This window comes from Sphaeramia orbicularis, chromosome 14, assembly GCF_902148855.1.
Source record: "Sphaeramia orbicularis chromosome 14, fSphaOr1.1, whole genome shotgun sequence".
NCBI classification, from domain to species: Eukaryota; Metazoa; Chordata; class Actinopteri; order Kurtiformes; family Apogonidae; genus Sphaeramia; species Sphaeramia orbicularis.
Window position 1 is genome coordinate 41,566,505 of NC_043970.1, and position 14,232 is coordinate 41,580,736.

Sequence of the window (14,232 nt, forward strand, 5' to 3'; positions counted from 1 at the left end):
AACAGGCAGCTGAAAGGTTTAAGACACAACATTTCCAATACATTCTCAAAAGGGAAGAAATGAGGACACTGTTTGAAGGGTCAAGGCCTGGGAGCACAGAAACAGGAGGTAAAGTCAGGAGGGTTTAAAGTGCAAGTGCAGCTGAGGAGTGAGAGAAAAGCAGGCTGGGAAAGGTGAGGGTGTGTGTGCTTCAGCGGGTCAAAATGCTCGGTGCAGAGGAGTGAACAGACTGTCTGTGGTTTCATTCACTCAGAGACTCTCGCTGAGCCGAGCCCTGGTGAATGACACTAATGCTCAGAGCAGCCACAGGTGCCAATGGCACAAACCTGGTGCTGGAGACGGGGCCCGTCTTGGCGAGCAAAGAGCAAGTTCTGATGGGTAAGAAGAGAAAGCAGTTGTTAGTCCCAGAGGGGTTTAGAGCCCAGTTAGTCAGCTGTTAAGATGCCGTGGCACATGGAAATGAGGCAACCAGTTGAACAGAAGCAGCGTGAACCGGATCCTGGCTGCAAAGGTTCTGAGTCAGCCCTAAGCTTAGATGAAATTTCAGGATTTCAGAGAAGCTCGATTCTCTTCTTTTGGATGTCACCAAGACTTAAATGTACCTAGAAGCAAAGGCTCGTTAATCGCGTTTTGAGACAATATATAATGCTAGAGCTGATTCTGCAAGACTATTAAGATTGTGTTAAGGATATTTTTTTATAATAAACCTTTTAGAAACACACTAAGATAAATTATTGTCACTAAATCTCTTATTAGACAATATACCAGCAGTATTCAAATCTGATCATTGAAAGCCGGTATCCTGCATATTTTAGATCAGGGGTCTCAAACATGTGGCCCGCCAGAGGTTCCAATCTGGCCCGTGGCATGAATTTACAAAGTGCAAAAATTCCACAGTCAAGGCTGTCGAACTCATTTTGGTTCAGGTTCCACATACAGATAAATATGATATCAAGTAAAATAATAGCATAATAACCTACAAAAGATAATGACTCCATATTTTCTTCTTGGTTTGATGTGAAAAAAATAACGTCTAAAGAAAATTAAGCACAATTATAACAATTTTCTGCCTGTTACTAAGTGTTTAGTGTCTTTGTAGATCTGATCCATAATGCACATGTAGAAATTATAAGTTTAGGAATAATATTGTTAAAATTGCACTTATTTTTCTCAAGAAATTTAAGTTTTTTCAGGTTATTCACATCTTTTGTGTTTGGATAATTTTTACAAATAAGTATTTTCATAATTTAATAGGGTTTTTTGCACTAAAACAAAGACAAAAATTTGGAGTTGTCATTATTTACCAGTTATTCTGCTATTATTTTATTAGTCCAGCCCACTGGAGATCAAATCGGGCTGAATGTGGCCCCTGAAAGAAAATGAGTTTGAGACCCTGATTTAGATATTTCCCTCTTCCATCACACCTGGGAGCCATTACATCGTTATCAGGTTTCAGCAGAGCTTGATGATGAGCTGATCATTAATTGAACCAGACGTGCTTGAAAAGGGAAATATCTAAAATATGCAGGATATCGCCCCACAAGGACCGCGCCCACTTCAAGTACCTGATAAAGAAAAGAAAGTTCTGCCCAGACAGTGTGTCGAGAACAGGCTGAGAGAACAAAGTGATGTTGTTTTGTTCTCGCGGCCCAGGAGTGAGAGGAGATTTCTCTGTTCTTGCAGAGTATGGAGCAGGTTTAAAACTATGCAAAGAGTAAGAATTTTGGTTTGAAATAGAAGGGGATTCTCTTCTTTTTTCTCTTCTTTTGCAGTGATAACCTTGCCATGGACACTTCAGAGGCAAACGTCCACTGCAGCTCTGGGTCTACGAGGCTGGACACTTTGCGTGGTTGGCACCTCTGAGACACTGAAGGATCTCTACCCATGAGTCAGTGCCTCTGCAGCCCCCGAGCAGGACCTGCTTCTCTTGACCTTAATCAGAGGAGGCACGTAACCAGTCAAAGCTGTCTGATCCACTTCATGTTAACTAGAGACGGTTGTCACACAGTTTAGAGTTGAGCTCACATCAACATGCCCTGTGTGGGTTGGTACACTGAGCTTTGTTTTAATTACATTTATTAGGTTTTGTTCCCATAGATCACAGGTGTCAAACATATCGCCCGGGGGCCAAAACCGGCCTACCAAAGGGTCCAATCTGGTTCGTGGAAAGAATTTGTGAAACGCAAAAATAACACTGAAGACATGAATCATTTTAGTTCAGGGGTCACATTCAGTCCTATTCTAGCTCCAGTGGGTCGGACCATTAAAATACTGCCATAATAACCTATAAATACTGACAACTACAGTTTTAGTGTAAAAAAAGTGTTAAATGAAATGAAAAATGTTTAGATTTACAAACTATCCCTTCACAAAAAATGTGAATAACCTGAACAAATATGAACAACTTGAAATGTCTTAAGAAAAATAAGTGCAATTTTAACAATATTCTGCCTGTTTCTAAATGTTTTGTGTATTTGTAGATCCACTGTGATCTGATAGTTGTGTACATGAGAAGCTGAGACATAATATTGTTAAAAATGCACTTATTTTTCTTAATAAATTTCAGTCGTATTCATATTTTTTAAAGGATAGTTTGTAGATGTAAACACTTTCATAATGGAATTTTCTTTTTTTCACTCTAAAACATAGAGAAAAGTTAGGAGATGACATTATTTATTTATTATTATGTTATTATTTTAGTGGTCCGGCCCACTTCAGATCATATTGGGAGGATGTGGCCCCTGAACTAAAATGAGTTTGACACCCCTGCCATATATAAATGAAGTTCTGACTTGCTTTGCTTATTTGATGCACATATTTGATGATGCGTGACATGACTTGTGGTGCTGTAGTTGCGTTTCATGCAAGCGCCGTGAAAAAAATAAAACAGTCACAGCCAGCTTCGTTGATACTCCGCAGGTGAAGGCAAGAAATCTGGAGTTCAGGGAAGGTGAACTCGAATTTCATGCCATTAACGGACACTAAAAGCATCTGTTTGTGAATAGAAGCGATGCTGAAGCAGAAGGTGAGCCATTGCCGAAGCACTTGATTGGAATCTAATGACTATTGAGGCAGATACAACTTCCTAAAGGTGCTTCTAGAGGTTGATGTTCTCTGGACTCACCTTCCGGTCGGTATTGGGCGATGATGGTGACCACCTGTCCTGCGCCTTTAAGAGCGGCCGCTGCTTGTTCATGTGTGGCTCCTCGCAGGTCGATGCCATTTACCTGTTTAAACAACAAGCATTAGTTTTACTACAGTTCTCCATTTATTGGACAAAGTAAAAATAAGCACACACCAGAGACCATAATGAGAATGACCCCTCACACAAATATGTTCCTGTTAATCCCACAGCAGCTCACATTTCGCTAAAAGACTAGAGGTCTATAAACTCAGTGAGAAATTAAGGTTACAGAGCTAGAAAAATAAGATTATTCTTTATTAAGACTGTTTTTTTCTGTATGTGTGCGTGTGAGGATATGAATCAGAGTATCTTCAGGTTTGAGGAACCCTTTTTCGACATTTGAAACATTGACTTAAGACATTTTAACCCATAAAGACCCAAATAGCCACTGGCACCAAAAGCATCTACTGATCTATAATGTTTAATAACCTCTGAACCACTAATCCTATCAATACATGTAAATAATTGGTGTAAAATACAGTTTCTCATCTTTTCATGGTCATCAGATATGATCCATTTGGACGCTCAGAGGCTCTGTAGTGAACGTGGAAAGAGCATCATCTTCTACAACATTGATTCACCAGTAAAACCCATGGAGTTGGATCAATGATAGTAGATGGAGACACTTGGTTTATGTTCAGTTTTGATAACTTCACTGAAAAGGTCACTTTTTCTTGAGTTTTCTCTGTTTCTGATATAATATTCTTCAACTTTATTCTGAGCTATTAAGAACATCTACATAAACAGTAAATGGAATATAGATAAAATACCTGATTTTCACTGAAAAACTGCAAAATGCAGATGATAATATTATAATAAAGAGTGATCAATCAAATAAGAAAAGTTAGATATACAGAGAAAAATATTTTGGACCGGCCACGAAAGTAGCACTGGGTCTTTATGGGTTAAAACCAGTAACGGCCCTATTCTAAAACCAGTGAACTTACTGCTTATAAGGATGTTTTAGGGAAAAAGGGCAGAAAAATATGTTGCTTCAGGGCTGAATGATAAAAATTTCTTTAATTTACATTTTATATCATATTGAAACATCATCTTCATAATGTTTTTTGATCATTTTCTGTTATGTTTATTATGGTATTGTGTTGTCTTTAGGGCTTAATCTGCTGCTTAATTTGATATTTTTATGTTGAACAAACAGTTTAGTTTTACAAGTGTTTTGGATGTTCAGCCTCTAGAGAGAGAGTTTGAACTTAAAGAATACCATACATATCTGTGTTCATCTCATGAAATAAAAACACAGATCGCACCTGTTTATTTTCTTTATTTCTGATATGTATTGGCTTTCACAACAATAAATCAAAGTAAAGATAATGAACAAAAATAAACACAAAATCACAAAATCAGAGATGACAAGTGTGTTTTTGTCTTGATGCATTTAGTTACTTCTCTTAGGTTTTTTCTTTTTGTTTTGCATATTGTATGTTGTTTTTTTTCCCACTGTGTCTTTTACATAGTTTTCATCTTTGTGTCTTTCAAAGATAAGGATCAGGACCAAAAATCACCCTTTAAACTGTGAAAAAATGGTCATTATGGTTATTACCTCCGCCAAGGAGGTTATGTTTTTGCCAGGGTTTGTTTATTTGTCTGTCCATTAGTGTGCAACATAACTCAAAAAGTTATGGACAGATTTTGATGAAATTTTCAGGGTTTGTTGGAAATGGGATATGGAAGAAATGATTAAATTTTGGTGGTGATCGGGGGTGGTGGGGCCCACGGGGGGGCCACTGATCAGCCTTGGCGGAGGTCTGCGCTCTCCGAGTGCTTCTAGTTTAATGTAATAAATCAATTGTGTGTGATCAACTTAAGTCAGTTTTTTCATCAGAGTCCTTCACAACCTTTGTGACACGCAGTTGAAATGTTATTTAGAGCCCACACCACATAAATAAAACTGTTTCATTTTGTGTTCTGTAAAGCCTTCGGTTCTCGAATGCTTGGATGAAACTCCCTCGAGACCCTGAACGATTTTAGCACAGACACAAAATGTAGTTTCTCTAGTGTGTAACGGGGTCATGCATTTGTATTTGTTAGTAAAACACAGGGACACAGTGAGCCTGGTTGGTGAATAACCATGGTGAATGTTTCCCAGATTTGACAGCGACAGAAAAAAAATTAAAGATTTAAAAAGGGGAATCCAAGTGTGTCTATTCTTCTGTGTTGTACTCAAGAGTCTATGTTTAATTTTACAACTCCTTGCCCAACATTTGGCGTGCTGCTTTTTAGTGTCAGGACAACAGAACAGTGGCAGCAGACCAAACAGCCCCAGGTGTAAACGCAAAAAAAGGAACCATGTCGGGCGTGAACACAGTGTGTGTAGTGTGCAAAGACGGATATGAGAGTGTACGCTCAATAGGTGGAAAAAGACACAGCGAGTTATTCTTAGACTTCAAAACCAGGCCACTGTTGGAACGCTAACTGCCTGCTTTCATCAAGGTAGACGAAGGTGCTGATTGGACCCAAATGACCTGCCAGAAGATGCCATGTCGATTTAACAAACGGCAGGACGTACAGAACCAAAACATAATGAAATGACACCATGTAATCTGCTGCAGTGTGGCCTTAGTGTGGGAGGCAAACTATTACAATTAACCATAATGAGGTAGAATAATAATTTCCTTTCAGCCACTGCCCGCTGTGTAGTCTGTTTATCCTTTCAGTGAGTGATCGTATGTACAGTTGAGTGACAAATTAAAGGAAAAAACAGTCAGTGATGTTTCTGCAGAACAGTTTCGGTGAACCATGACACACATTCTACAGTCTGCAAACACCATTTTACTAAAACATACTCCCTCTGGTGGTGTTCAATGATCTAGGTTATGACTACTATTACTGTTATCACTTTATTAGAACTTTTATCCTGTGTTAATTAAACTATATACATATACATATTATGCACATGAGAATTTTAATGTTATTATTATGTTCTTATGCTTTTATGTTTTTATGTGATAGGTAGAAAACACATTTTGTCTTTTGATTCTACTGTCTTTTTGATTCTTAGCTACTTATACTCCGCATTTATGTATTAATTGATTGTTGATGTGGTATGACTGTTTTTGTGGAGTGATGACTGAATTTTGTATTTTGAATTTCCCCTTGGGGATTAATAAAGTCAATCAATCAATCAATCTATCTATCTATCTATCTATCTATCTATCTATCTATCTATCTATCTATCTATCTATCTATCTATCTATCTATCTATCTATCTATCTATCTATCTATCTATCTATCTATCTATCTATCTAAAACAAGGGTGCCAAACATAGGGGCCAAAGGTTCCAATCCATCCTGCGGACTAAATTTTCAAAGTGCAAAAATAACACTGCTGATATTAAGAGTCAAGGGGGTCGAACTCATTTTAGTTCCCAACTCTCCAAAATGTTATTTTTTTATTATATTATTCTTGTTTTGTGCATTTATAGATCCAATGTTGATCCAAGTTGAGGCATGATACTATTAAAATTGTACTAAAATTATCTGTCTTATCTATTTTATTTTATTTGTATTTTTTTTTGTTTATTAATCTGTTTGTTTTTTTCTGTCTTTCTGCAATTTACTCAGTTGTTGTTCTAGTTATTGTTACCATTATAATTATCACCATGGTTCTTATTGTTTGTACTGTTGATATTTTCTTGTGAGGGTCTTCGCCACCTTCTTCCTTGCCAACCCCCCCCCCCACCTTCACCCCCCCAGCCCTCTCCACCCCCCCCACCCACCCCATGTCAGGTCCAGTTCTACTGTTATGATGCTGGACAAGAGAAGTTAAAAATAAATACATTTTTAAAAATTGCACTAAATTTCAGGTTTTTCAAGTTATTCACATTTTTTTCGTTTATTCTTTATTTATTTTTTGTATATTTGTAAATGTACACCATTTCATTTCATTTCCTTATTTTATTTTTATTTTTTGCACTACAACAAAGAGAGAAATTTGGAGTTGTCATTATTTACAGGCTATTATGTAATTATTTTACTATTCTGGCCCACTTGAGATCAAACTGGGATGAATGTGACCCCTGAACTAAAATGAATTTGACACCCATGTATTAGAATATTAGAACGTAATAAGCCATTTATTATTATTATTATTATTATTGTTATTATTATTATTACTAATAATAATAATATTATTATTATTACTACTACTTTATTACTACTACTTTGTTTCTTATTGTTTTTAATAGTACTTTCTAATGTGGAATTGCAATTTTTCACTGCAGTTTTTTTTTCTGTTATTGTATTGCTTCTTTCTTGTGTGTATATTTAGTGTTGTGCTGCTAATCTGAGGTGGGAAGCACCATGTAATGTGTTGGTCAAAAATCTCCCCCACTCATCAACAAATCCATGCTGAAAGTGTCCACTCCCATCAGGGTTTTACTCTAAACGTCACCCGTCTGTTCGCAGCTTCTCGTACTTGTCAAACTGCATGAGTGCTGTGATGAAAGACTGCAGGGTGTGTTCTGGAAAGCTGAGATTATTAAACGGGGAAGGGGGCGACAATAACTGAACAGTGACCTTGGGAATCTGGAGTTTCAGAACAGACAAGATAAATTTGTACTTTGGAAGACCTGAAATGAACTTTAACACCTATGTCATGTCTTGTTCTGTGGAAGCTGGAAAACAGAACAATTTAAGGTAGTTGTAAGCAAGAAAATTTCATTTATATAGTGCTTTACAAGATAAGCACCTTGTAATAATGATATTAACATGAACAAAGCATGAAGTAAATAAGAGTTTATGCTGCAAAACTGTTTTAGCTGGTTGTACTTGTCCAGAGGAAATAACTTAACCAAATATATAGAATTTAATTAGTCTTTTTGATCCTTTACTTAGTATTTTTGGTAGACATTTGCTGGTTGTTATTACAATTTCTGACCTCTGATGCAACTATAATGCTTTCATAAAACGTTCCAACTTAGAATTTCCTTTTTTTGTTATTTTCAACAACTTTCAAGCGATTCATTTTAGACTTTTTAAAATGGCCCCATTGGACTACCTTTGCAAATACCTACAATCATAGTCATACATGCATATTATGTATGAAATGCTGTAAGAAAAATCCACTAATGTGCTTTAAAGATTTGGATCGCAGGATGCTGTCTGATGGAATAATCCTGCAATTTGTCAACTGTTTACTCTGTATTTCTTACATTCCTTTATCTGCATGTTTCTGCCTTTTAAGTCTAACTCACAATGTGTGACTACACTGAAAAGGGTGAGGTTTGACAAAAACATGTCATGAAAATAGTGGAGAAAATGGATCCATCTTGTGAGTCTTCTTGAGGTTTCTACCATAATTCTTCAGGGTTAAATGTTTTTTTGGGGTTGTTGAATATTGTACAGATTGTAAAACCCTTTGAAGTGAATCTCTGATTTGTATTTTTTGCAAAGACACTGTGGCCAAGCGCTGCACTTAGCAGAACCAACAAATTTGACTCATTTAAAGAAATAAAAAGTAGACAAACTACTTCTAGTGTTTTTAGTGAATGGTGCCAGATCTACAGTCGTGGAAAAAATTATTAGACCACCCTTGTTTTCTTCAATTTCTTGTTTCTTTTAATGCCTGGTAGACTTTAAGACTACCAGGACTTAAAGACTTAAAGAGAGACTTTAAGACTTAAAGACTTTAATTTCAGAGCTGATATCTATCCATTTTCCATGGTTTTCTTGATAATAACCAAAATCACTTCAGTTCTTACATCAATATCTATGGCACTGTACTGCCAAAAACAGTGCTTTTAGGCATTCCATGTTTTCTTTTCTGCCTGTTTTAGTCACATGATACACACAGGAGTTAGTACTTGATTGCATAATCATTGTTTTCGATGACTTTTGATGGTCTAATATTTTTTTCCGTGACTGTATGTGTGAAGCTAGATCTGACCACACAAAATATCTTTAAGAGGCTGTATGTTAATACATCTCATTCACTAAAAACAGATGCATCTTTGCAGAAATGTTCTCATGTACTCTATCTATCTATCTATCTATCTATCTATCTATCTATCTATCTATCTATCTATCTATCTATCTATCTATCTATCTATCTATCTATCTATCTATCTATCTATCTATCTATCTACCTACCTACCTACCTACCTACCTACCTACCTACCTACCTACCTATCTATCGATCTATCTATCGATCTATCTATCGTACAGTATCAACTTCTGTACAATTTAGTGTGATTTGTTTGTGCAATTATCATTTTTACCCCCATGTAAGTCATTTAGATTGAACATTTCTAAATATCCCAGGGATGTTATTTTCTACAAAAGTCAAATCCAGCTGGTTTCTCAAACTATGTTTTATGTGATTCCTTCTGGGTATGTGTGTCTCATCCAGACTCACCGATAAGATCTGGTCTCCCCGCCTCAGCTCTCCACTCAGGTCAGCGGGCCCTCCAGCCAGAATGAAGGAAACAAAGATGCCCTCTCCATCCTCGCCGCCCACAATGTTGAAGCCCAGGCCCGTGGAGCCTTTGTGGAGCACCACCTTCCTCGGCTCCCTGTACAGACAGTTGAGATAATACATCAGCTCGGGGGAGTCGGTGGGTCTCAGCATCTTCAGCTCAGGAGACAGAGGTCAGAGAGGTGCACGACGACGACGACCGCACGATGCGACGACAAAAGCCTCAGTGATGCTTTACTCGGGCAACACAGCTCAAAGACTGGAGGAGCTCCACAGGGGGATGGTGCTCTACTTAGGATCACTTGTCCCAAATTCGGTTCTGACGGAAAAGGAAACTCGTCACATGCTCACACAGAAAAACACACTGGCTTTTGCACTCTTGTTCTCATTTAGGCAAGTTTGATTACACAAATACAGCCCTAAAATAAGACCACTCCAAATTTTGAGAATGAGGCCCTGTACAAAAAAAACATCAGAGTAAGAGGTAGATCAAAATTCCTCAGCAGCTATGTATTTTTACACTAAAAATTTAATAAAATGAGGCTTATTCTGACAAATATTGATCACTGAATGCTTCCTAAGATAGAAAATACACCTTTTGTTGTTAAAAATGAACATGAAATTGTGTTCTCTGCATTAGTTTGACAAACAGTTGGATTTTCTATTATTCAGGCAACTTTCTGCAAACAAATGCTGTCAGTGACATTTTTCGTCATTGTGAATCTTCAATGAAATGTTATCTGAAAAATGTTTATTTTGGCCAAACGCACTCATATAAACCAAACCAATGCTCCCTTTTTCAGAGCTGTATCTACACAAGGACCTTTTACTGAGACGTCAGCTTTAAATAGGGCTGGAGTCATCATTTTTTCATCATTCTTATATCATCTGTTTCTGTTGCAATAACACTGAACACCTGCTTCTGACTCGGTTTCAACTTTACTTAAATCTCCTGAGTCAATCCTGCAAATATTGTATGTGGATCTTATCTTGAGGCACCTGTGAATATTGTCTGCAGTCAAATACGATGCTGAATGGTTAATGCGAAGTTCATATTTGCTTTTGTGGGATGTTTTTTCAGTGCTGAGCTGAGCTTTCTCATCAATGTTGTGTCAAAAGTGTGTGGACATTACAATAACTCTGACTCTTTAATGCGCAGACTCTCATTCAAGGTACAAATGCCCATTTAGAAGATTTTATTCTTCAAATATCAGAGCTAAATAGAGTTTAACAGTAAACATCCATGCATGCTGCGCCTATTAATTTACATATTGTATTTTGATGTCATACTTGTTGACAGGTGACATAACTGTGCCACAACAGCCACACACCACCCGACCTGGAGATGCAACACTATGAAATGCTCTGTCTTTTGCAGTATGCTACCACCTGCTGGTGATTTCATGCATTACAAGTGCTTGAAGCAGACCAGCAAAGTGTACTCATGTTAGTTAAAAGTACAAACAGTTTATGTCCTGTATTCGACCACTAATTTAGAGCTCTAATAAAAGGAGAGTATAAAAAGAAAAATTTACTGATGTTTTATATTGTTTCTCAATGTAATCAAATGTTGTCTCAGATTGGAGTGTATTATAGTTAATGAAAACTGCAACCTGTCAAAGATTTTTTGGCAAACAGAAAGATGTTAACAAAACAAAAATTGCAGAAGACAATTTTCAAACCTGAATAAAAACTACAATCCATAGTGCAACATACTCTAAAATGAACAGAAGTGAAGAAAAATCTGTTTGTTCTGTTTTTCACTCAATTTTAATGGTTTGCGGTGAGAGTAAAATGACAAAATAAGGGAGTTTTAATTAGAAATTATATTTAATGTCATGCATTCTTTAACTCTAAATGTTCAGCTTCCATAAAGAAACACAATCATGATAATTGAAAATCTAAAAACTTAAACTAGTCAGTTCATTAAAATAAAAATATTTATGCTCTGTAAGTGATTAAAAAAATAAAACTAATGAAAAGACAAAACTTTCAAACTATAAAACCTATGCTTCATGTTAGAGTTCATCAACAAAGAAGCTAATTCATGTATGTTTCTGAACTTTTCTGTTAAAACGTGCTATTATTAACAGCCTCTCTATGGATTCTAATCTTGTCCAGACTAATATTTATAACCAACAACAGTCTGTCTGCTCAGTCACATAGACTTAGGCATTTCCAACAGAGCTGAGATAAACAGATTTCAACCTACCATCTTTGCAACTTTCATGACCAAAACACTTCATTTGATCAAGCAGTCGTGCAGTTTTGATCCCCTACAGACTGAACTGACATTTTGTCATAAAAGTTATAAATAGATAAGACTTTGCAGAAAACTGCTGCGGGGAAGACGAAGAAATCCTCCATGTAAAGGGCATAAGAGACAGTATATCACACTGAGCACACTGTGTTTGAATAAACTATCACTGCTGATTATAAAACAAAAGAACAGCTGCAGCATTTGGGAATATTATGCTTCTGTTGTGTTTCTGAGCACAGTCAACAATTGACAGAAAATGCATGATTGACCAAGGCTGCTGTAAACATGAATAACAGAGGACACTGAGTAATAAATATTGAAAATATAGTTTTCATTTGTTTTTATGAGACAAGACATGTTCACAAATAGGTGACTAGTGAATAGTTACATAAATCTGACTAAGGCTACGTTCAGACTGCAGGCAAATGTGGCCCAAATCTGATTTGTTTGCCCATACAGTCAGGGGAAAAAATATTAGATCATCAAAAGTCATCAAAAACAATGGTTATGCAATCAAGTACTAACTCCTGTGTGTATCATGTGACTAAAACAGACAGAAAAGAAAACATTAAATGCCTAAAAGCACTGTTTTTGTCAGTACAATGCCATGGATATTGAGGTAAGAAGTGAAGTGATTTTGATTATTATCAAGAAAACACGGAAAATGGATAGATATCAGCTCTGAAATTAAAGTCTTATGAGCTATTTTTGTTGTTATCATTATATTTGTCCAAACAAATGTACCTTTAGTTGGACCAGGCATTAAAATGAACAAGAAATTGAAGAAAACAAGAGTGGTCTAATCATTTTTCCGCGACTGTATGTGACCTGTATCCGATCTATTAAAGACAGTTTGAACACCACAAATCTGACCCAGGCTATTTCATATGTGGTCCTAAATCCGATACGTATCTGATGTTTTGCAATGCGACTTCAGTCTGAACGGCCAGGTCGCATTTATCCGACCTTTACGTCATTAAAATGCTACAAACATCATAATTCTGTGTCCCAGGAGTGTTACTTCCATAAACGCATTGAGTGCCTGCATGGTCACGGATTACATCAGGACCTCTTTTGCGAATGCAGGTCACCTCAGGGTCAAATTCAGTTCATACTCAAAACTGATAGAAGTCGCATTTAATGTGTAATATGAATGTGCACACACAAAAAATTTGAGTTGTGCATTAAGACTTGCTGTCTGAATGTAGCCTAAGACTAAAATGCAAATATAAAGTAAAAAGTTCATAATAATACCTCTCCAGTCATGTAAATTGTAGACTTATCTGAATCTTATTGGAAAATATTAGAGGGTTAAAAGTAGTATTTGTACTTTCAAATATAAAAACAAAAATAATGACCTAAAATTAGAAATAAAGTTAATTTGAGTAGGTGATTAGAGTAGTTTAGAATAAACAGCACTGAAGTTCTACCAAAGATGCCAGTGTATTAGATTATAGATATGAAATGAAATTATTCACAGCAACAGGGCAGTGGATTTATATGACCACTAGAGGGAGTAGTGAGTCACTCTGCTGGTCTATCATGGTCGGTTTAATCTCTTAGCCCAAAAACACACTTCTTGGCAGTTTGTACAACAACATGCAGGTCCCTTGGTTTTAATACTATTTAACCTGTCAAGAAAAAAAACAATTAATCATTGTCAAACAGAACTGTGCAGTTTATAGGTATAGGTATAGGTAGAGTTACTGCTTAATACTTCAAAAAACCCTGGCATTTCTTACTTATAAAATGTACAAGATAAGTAATCTACAACTTTTTTATAAGCAGAGAATTCATGTTTCAGCTGAATGAATAAACTGACTGTCCTGATAATAATAAAAAATGTAAAATTACCCCTAAAAGCTTCATATTGGTGGAAGAGCTCCAACTATAAATGTCTTTCCCACCCCACAGCATATCTACTGAAGTAAAGGACACATTATGTAACATGCCCATTTACTCTTAGTGAGATATCAGCAGACTGACATCTTCACTGACATCTTTAAGAACAAAAAATGAATGATATGATCAAATAAGCCAGAAATATATTCACATAAAATATTCTAATAATAATGATAATAATAATAATAATAATAATAATAATAATAATAATAAATTGCATTTATAAGTGCTACAGTGAGAAAGAAAGTCTTAAAATAAAATACTAAACGTAAAACAAAACATCATGGTGGGCATGATTCTGTATGAAAACATGTGAAACTACATTATACCAAGGCAAAAAAAATGAAGTCTATTACCAAAGGAAGACGTCTTGAAGTGTGGTTCCTAATTTCTAATTCTCGCCTAATTTAACACTATACTTCTTTTTCGCTCAGTTGGGTTTTTCCAAGTGCT

At 36.2% G+C, this 14,232-nt stretch overlaps 1 protein-coding gene across 19 annotated transcripts in view; it reads right to left on the reverse strand.

The window, feature by feature from the left end:
• Nucleotides 1-14,232, reverse strand: part of dlg2 (discs, large homolog 2 (Drosophila)) — a 417,220-nt gene that overhangs the window by 23,771 nt on the left and 379,217 nt on the right. For 15 of the 19 annotated variants that reach the window (XM_030154920.1, XM_030154919.1, XM_030154918.1 and 12 more), the window contains 3 exons: nucleotides 9,558-9,714; nucleotides 3,125-3,227; nucleotides 327-371 (listed from right to left, as the gene is read on the reverse strand). In XM_030154920.1, coding sequence (XP_030010780.1) covers nucleotides 327-371; nucleotides 3,125-3,227; nucleotides 9,558-9,714 — 305 coding nt within the window. The remainder of the gene's footprint in view (nucleotides 1-326; nucleotides 372-3,124; nucleotides 3,228-9,557; nucleotides 9,715-14,232) is intronic. The other 4 variants (XM_030154936.1, XM_030154929.1, XM_030154928.1 and 1 more) reach the window with 1 other exon arrangement.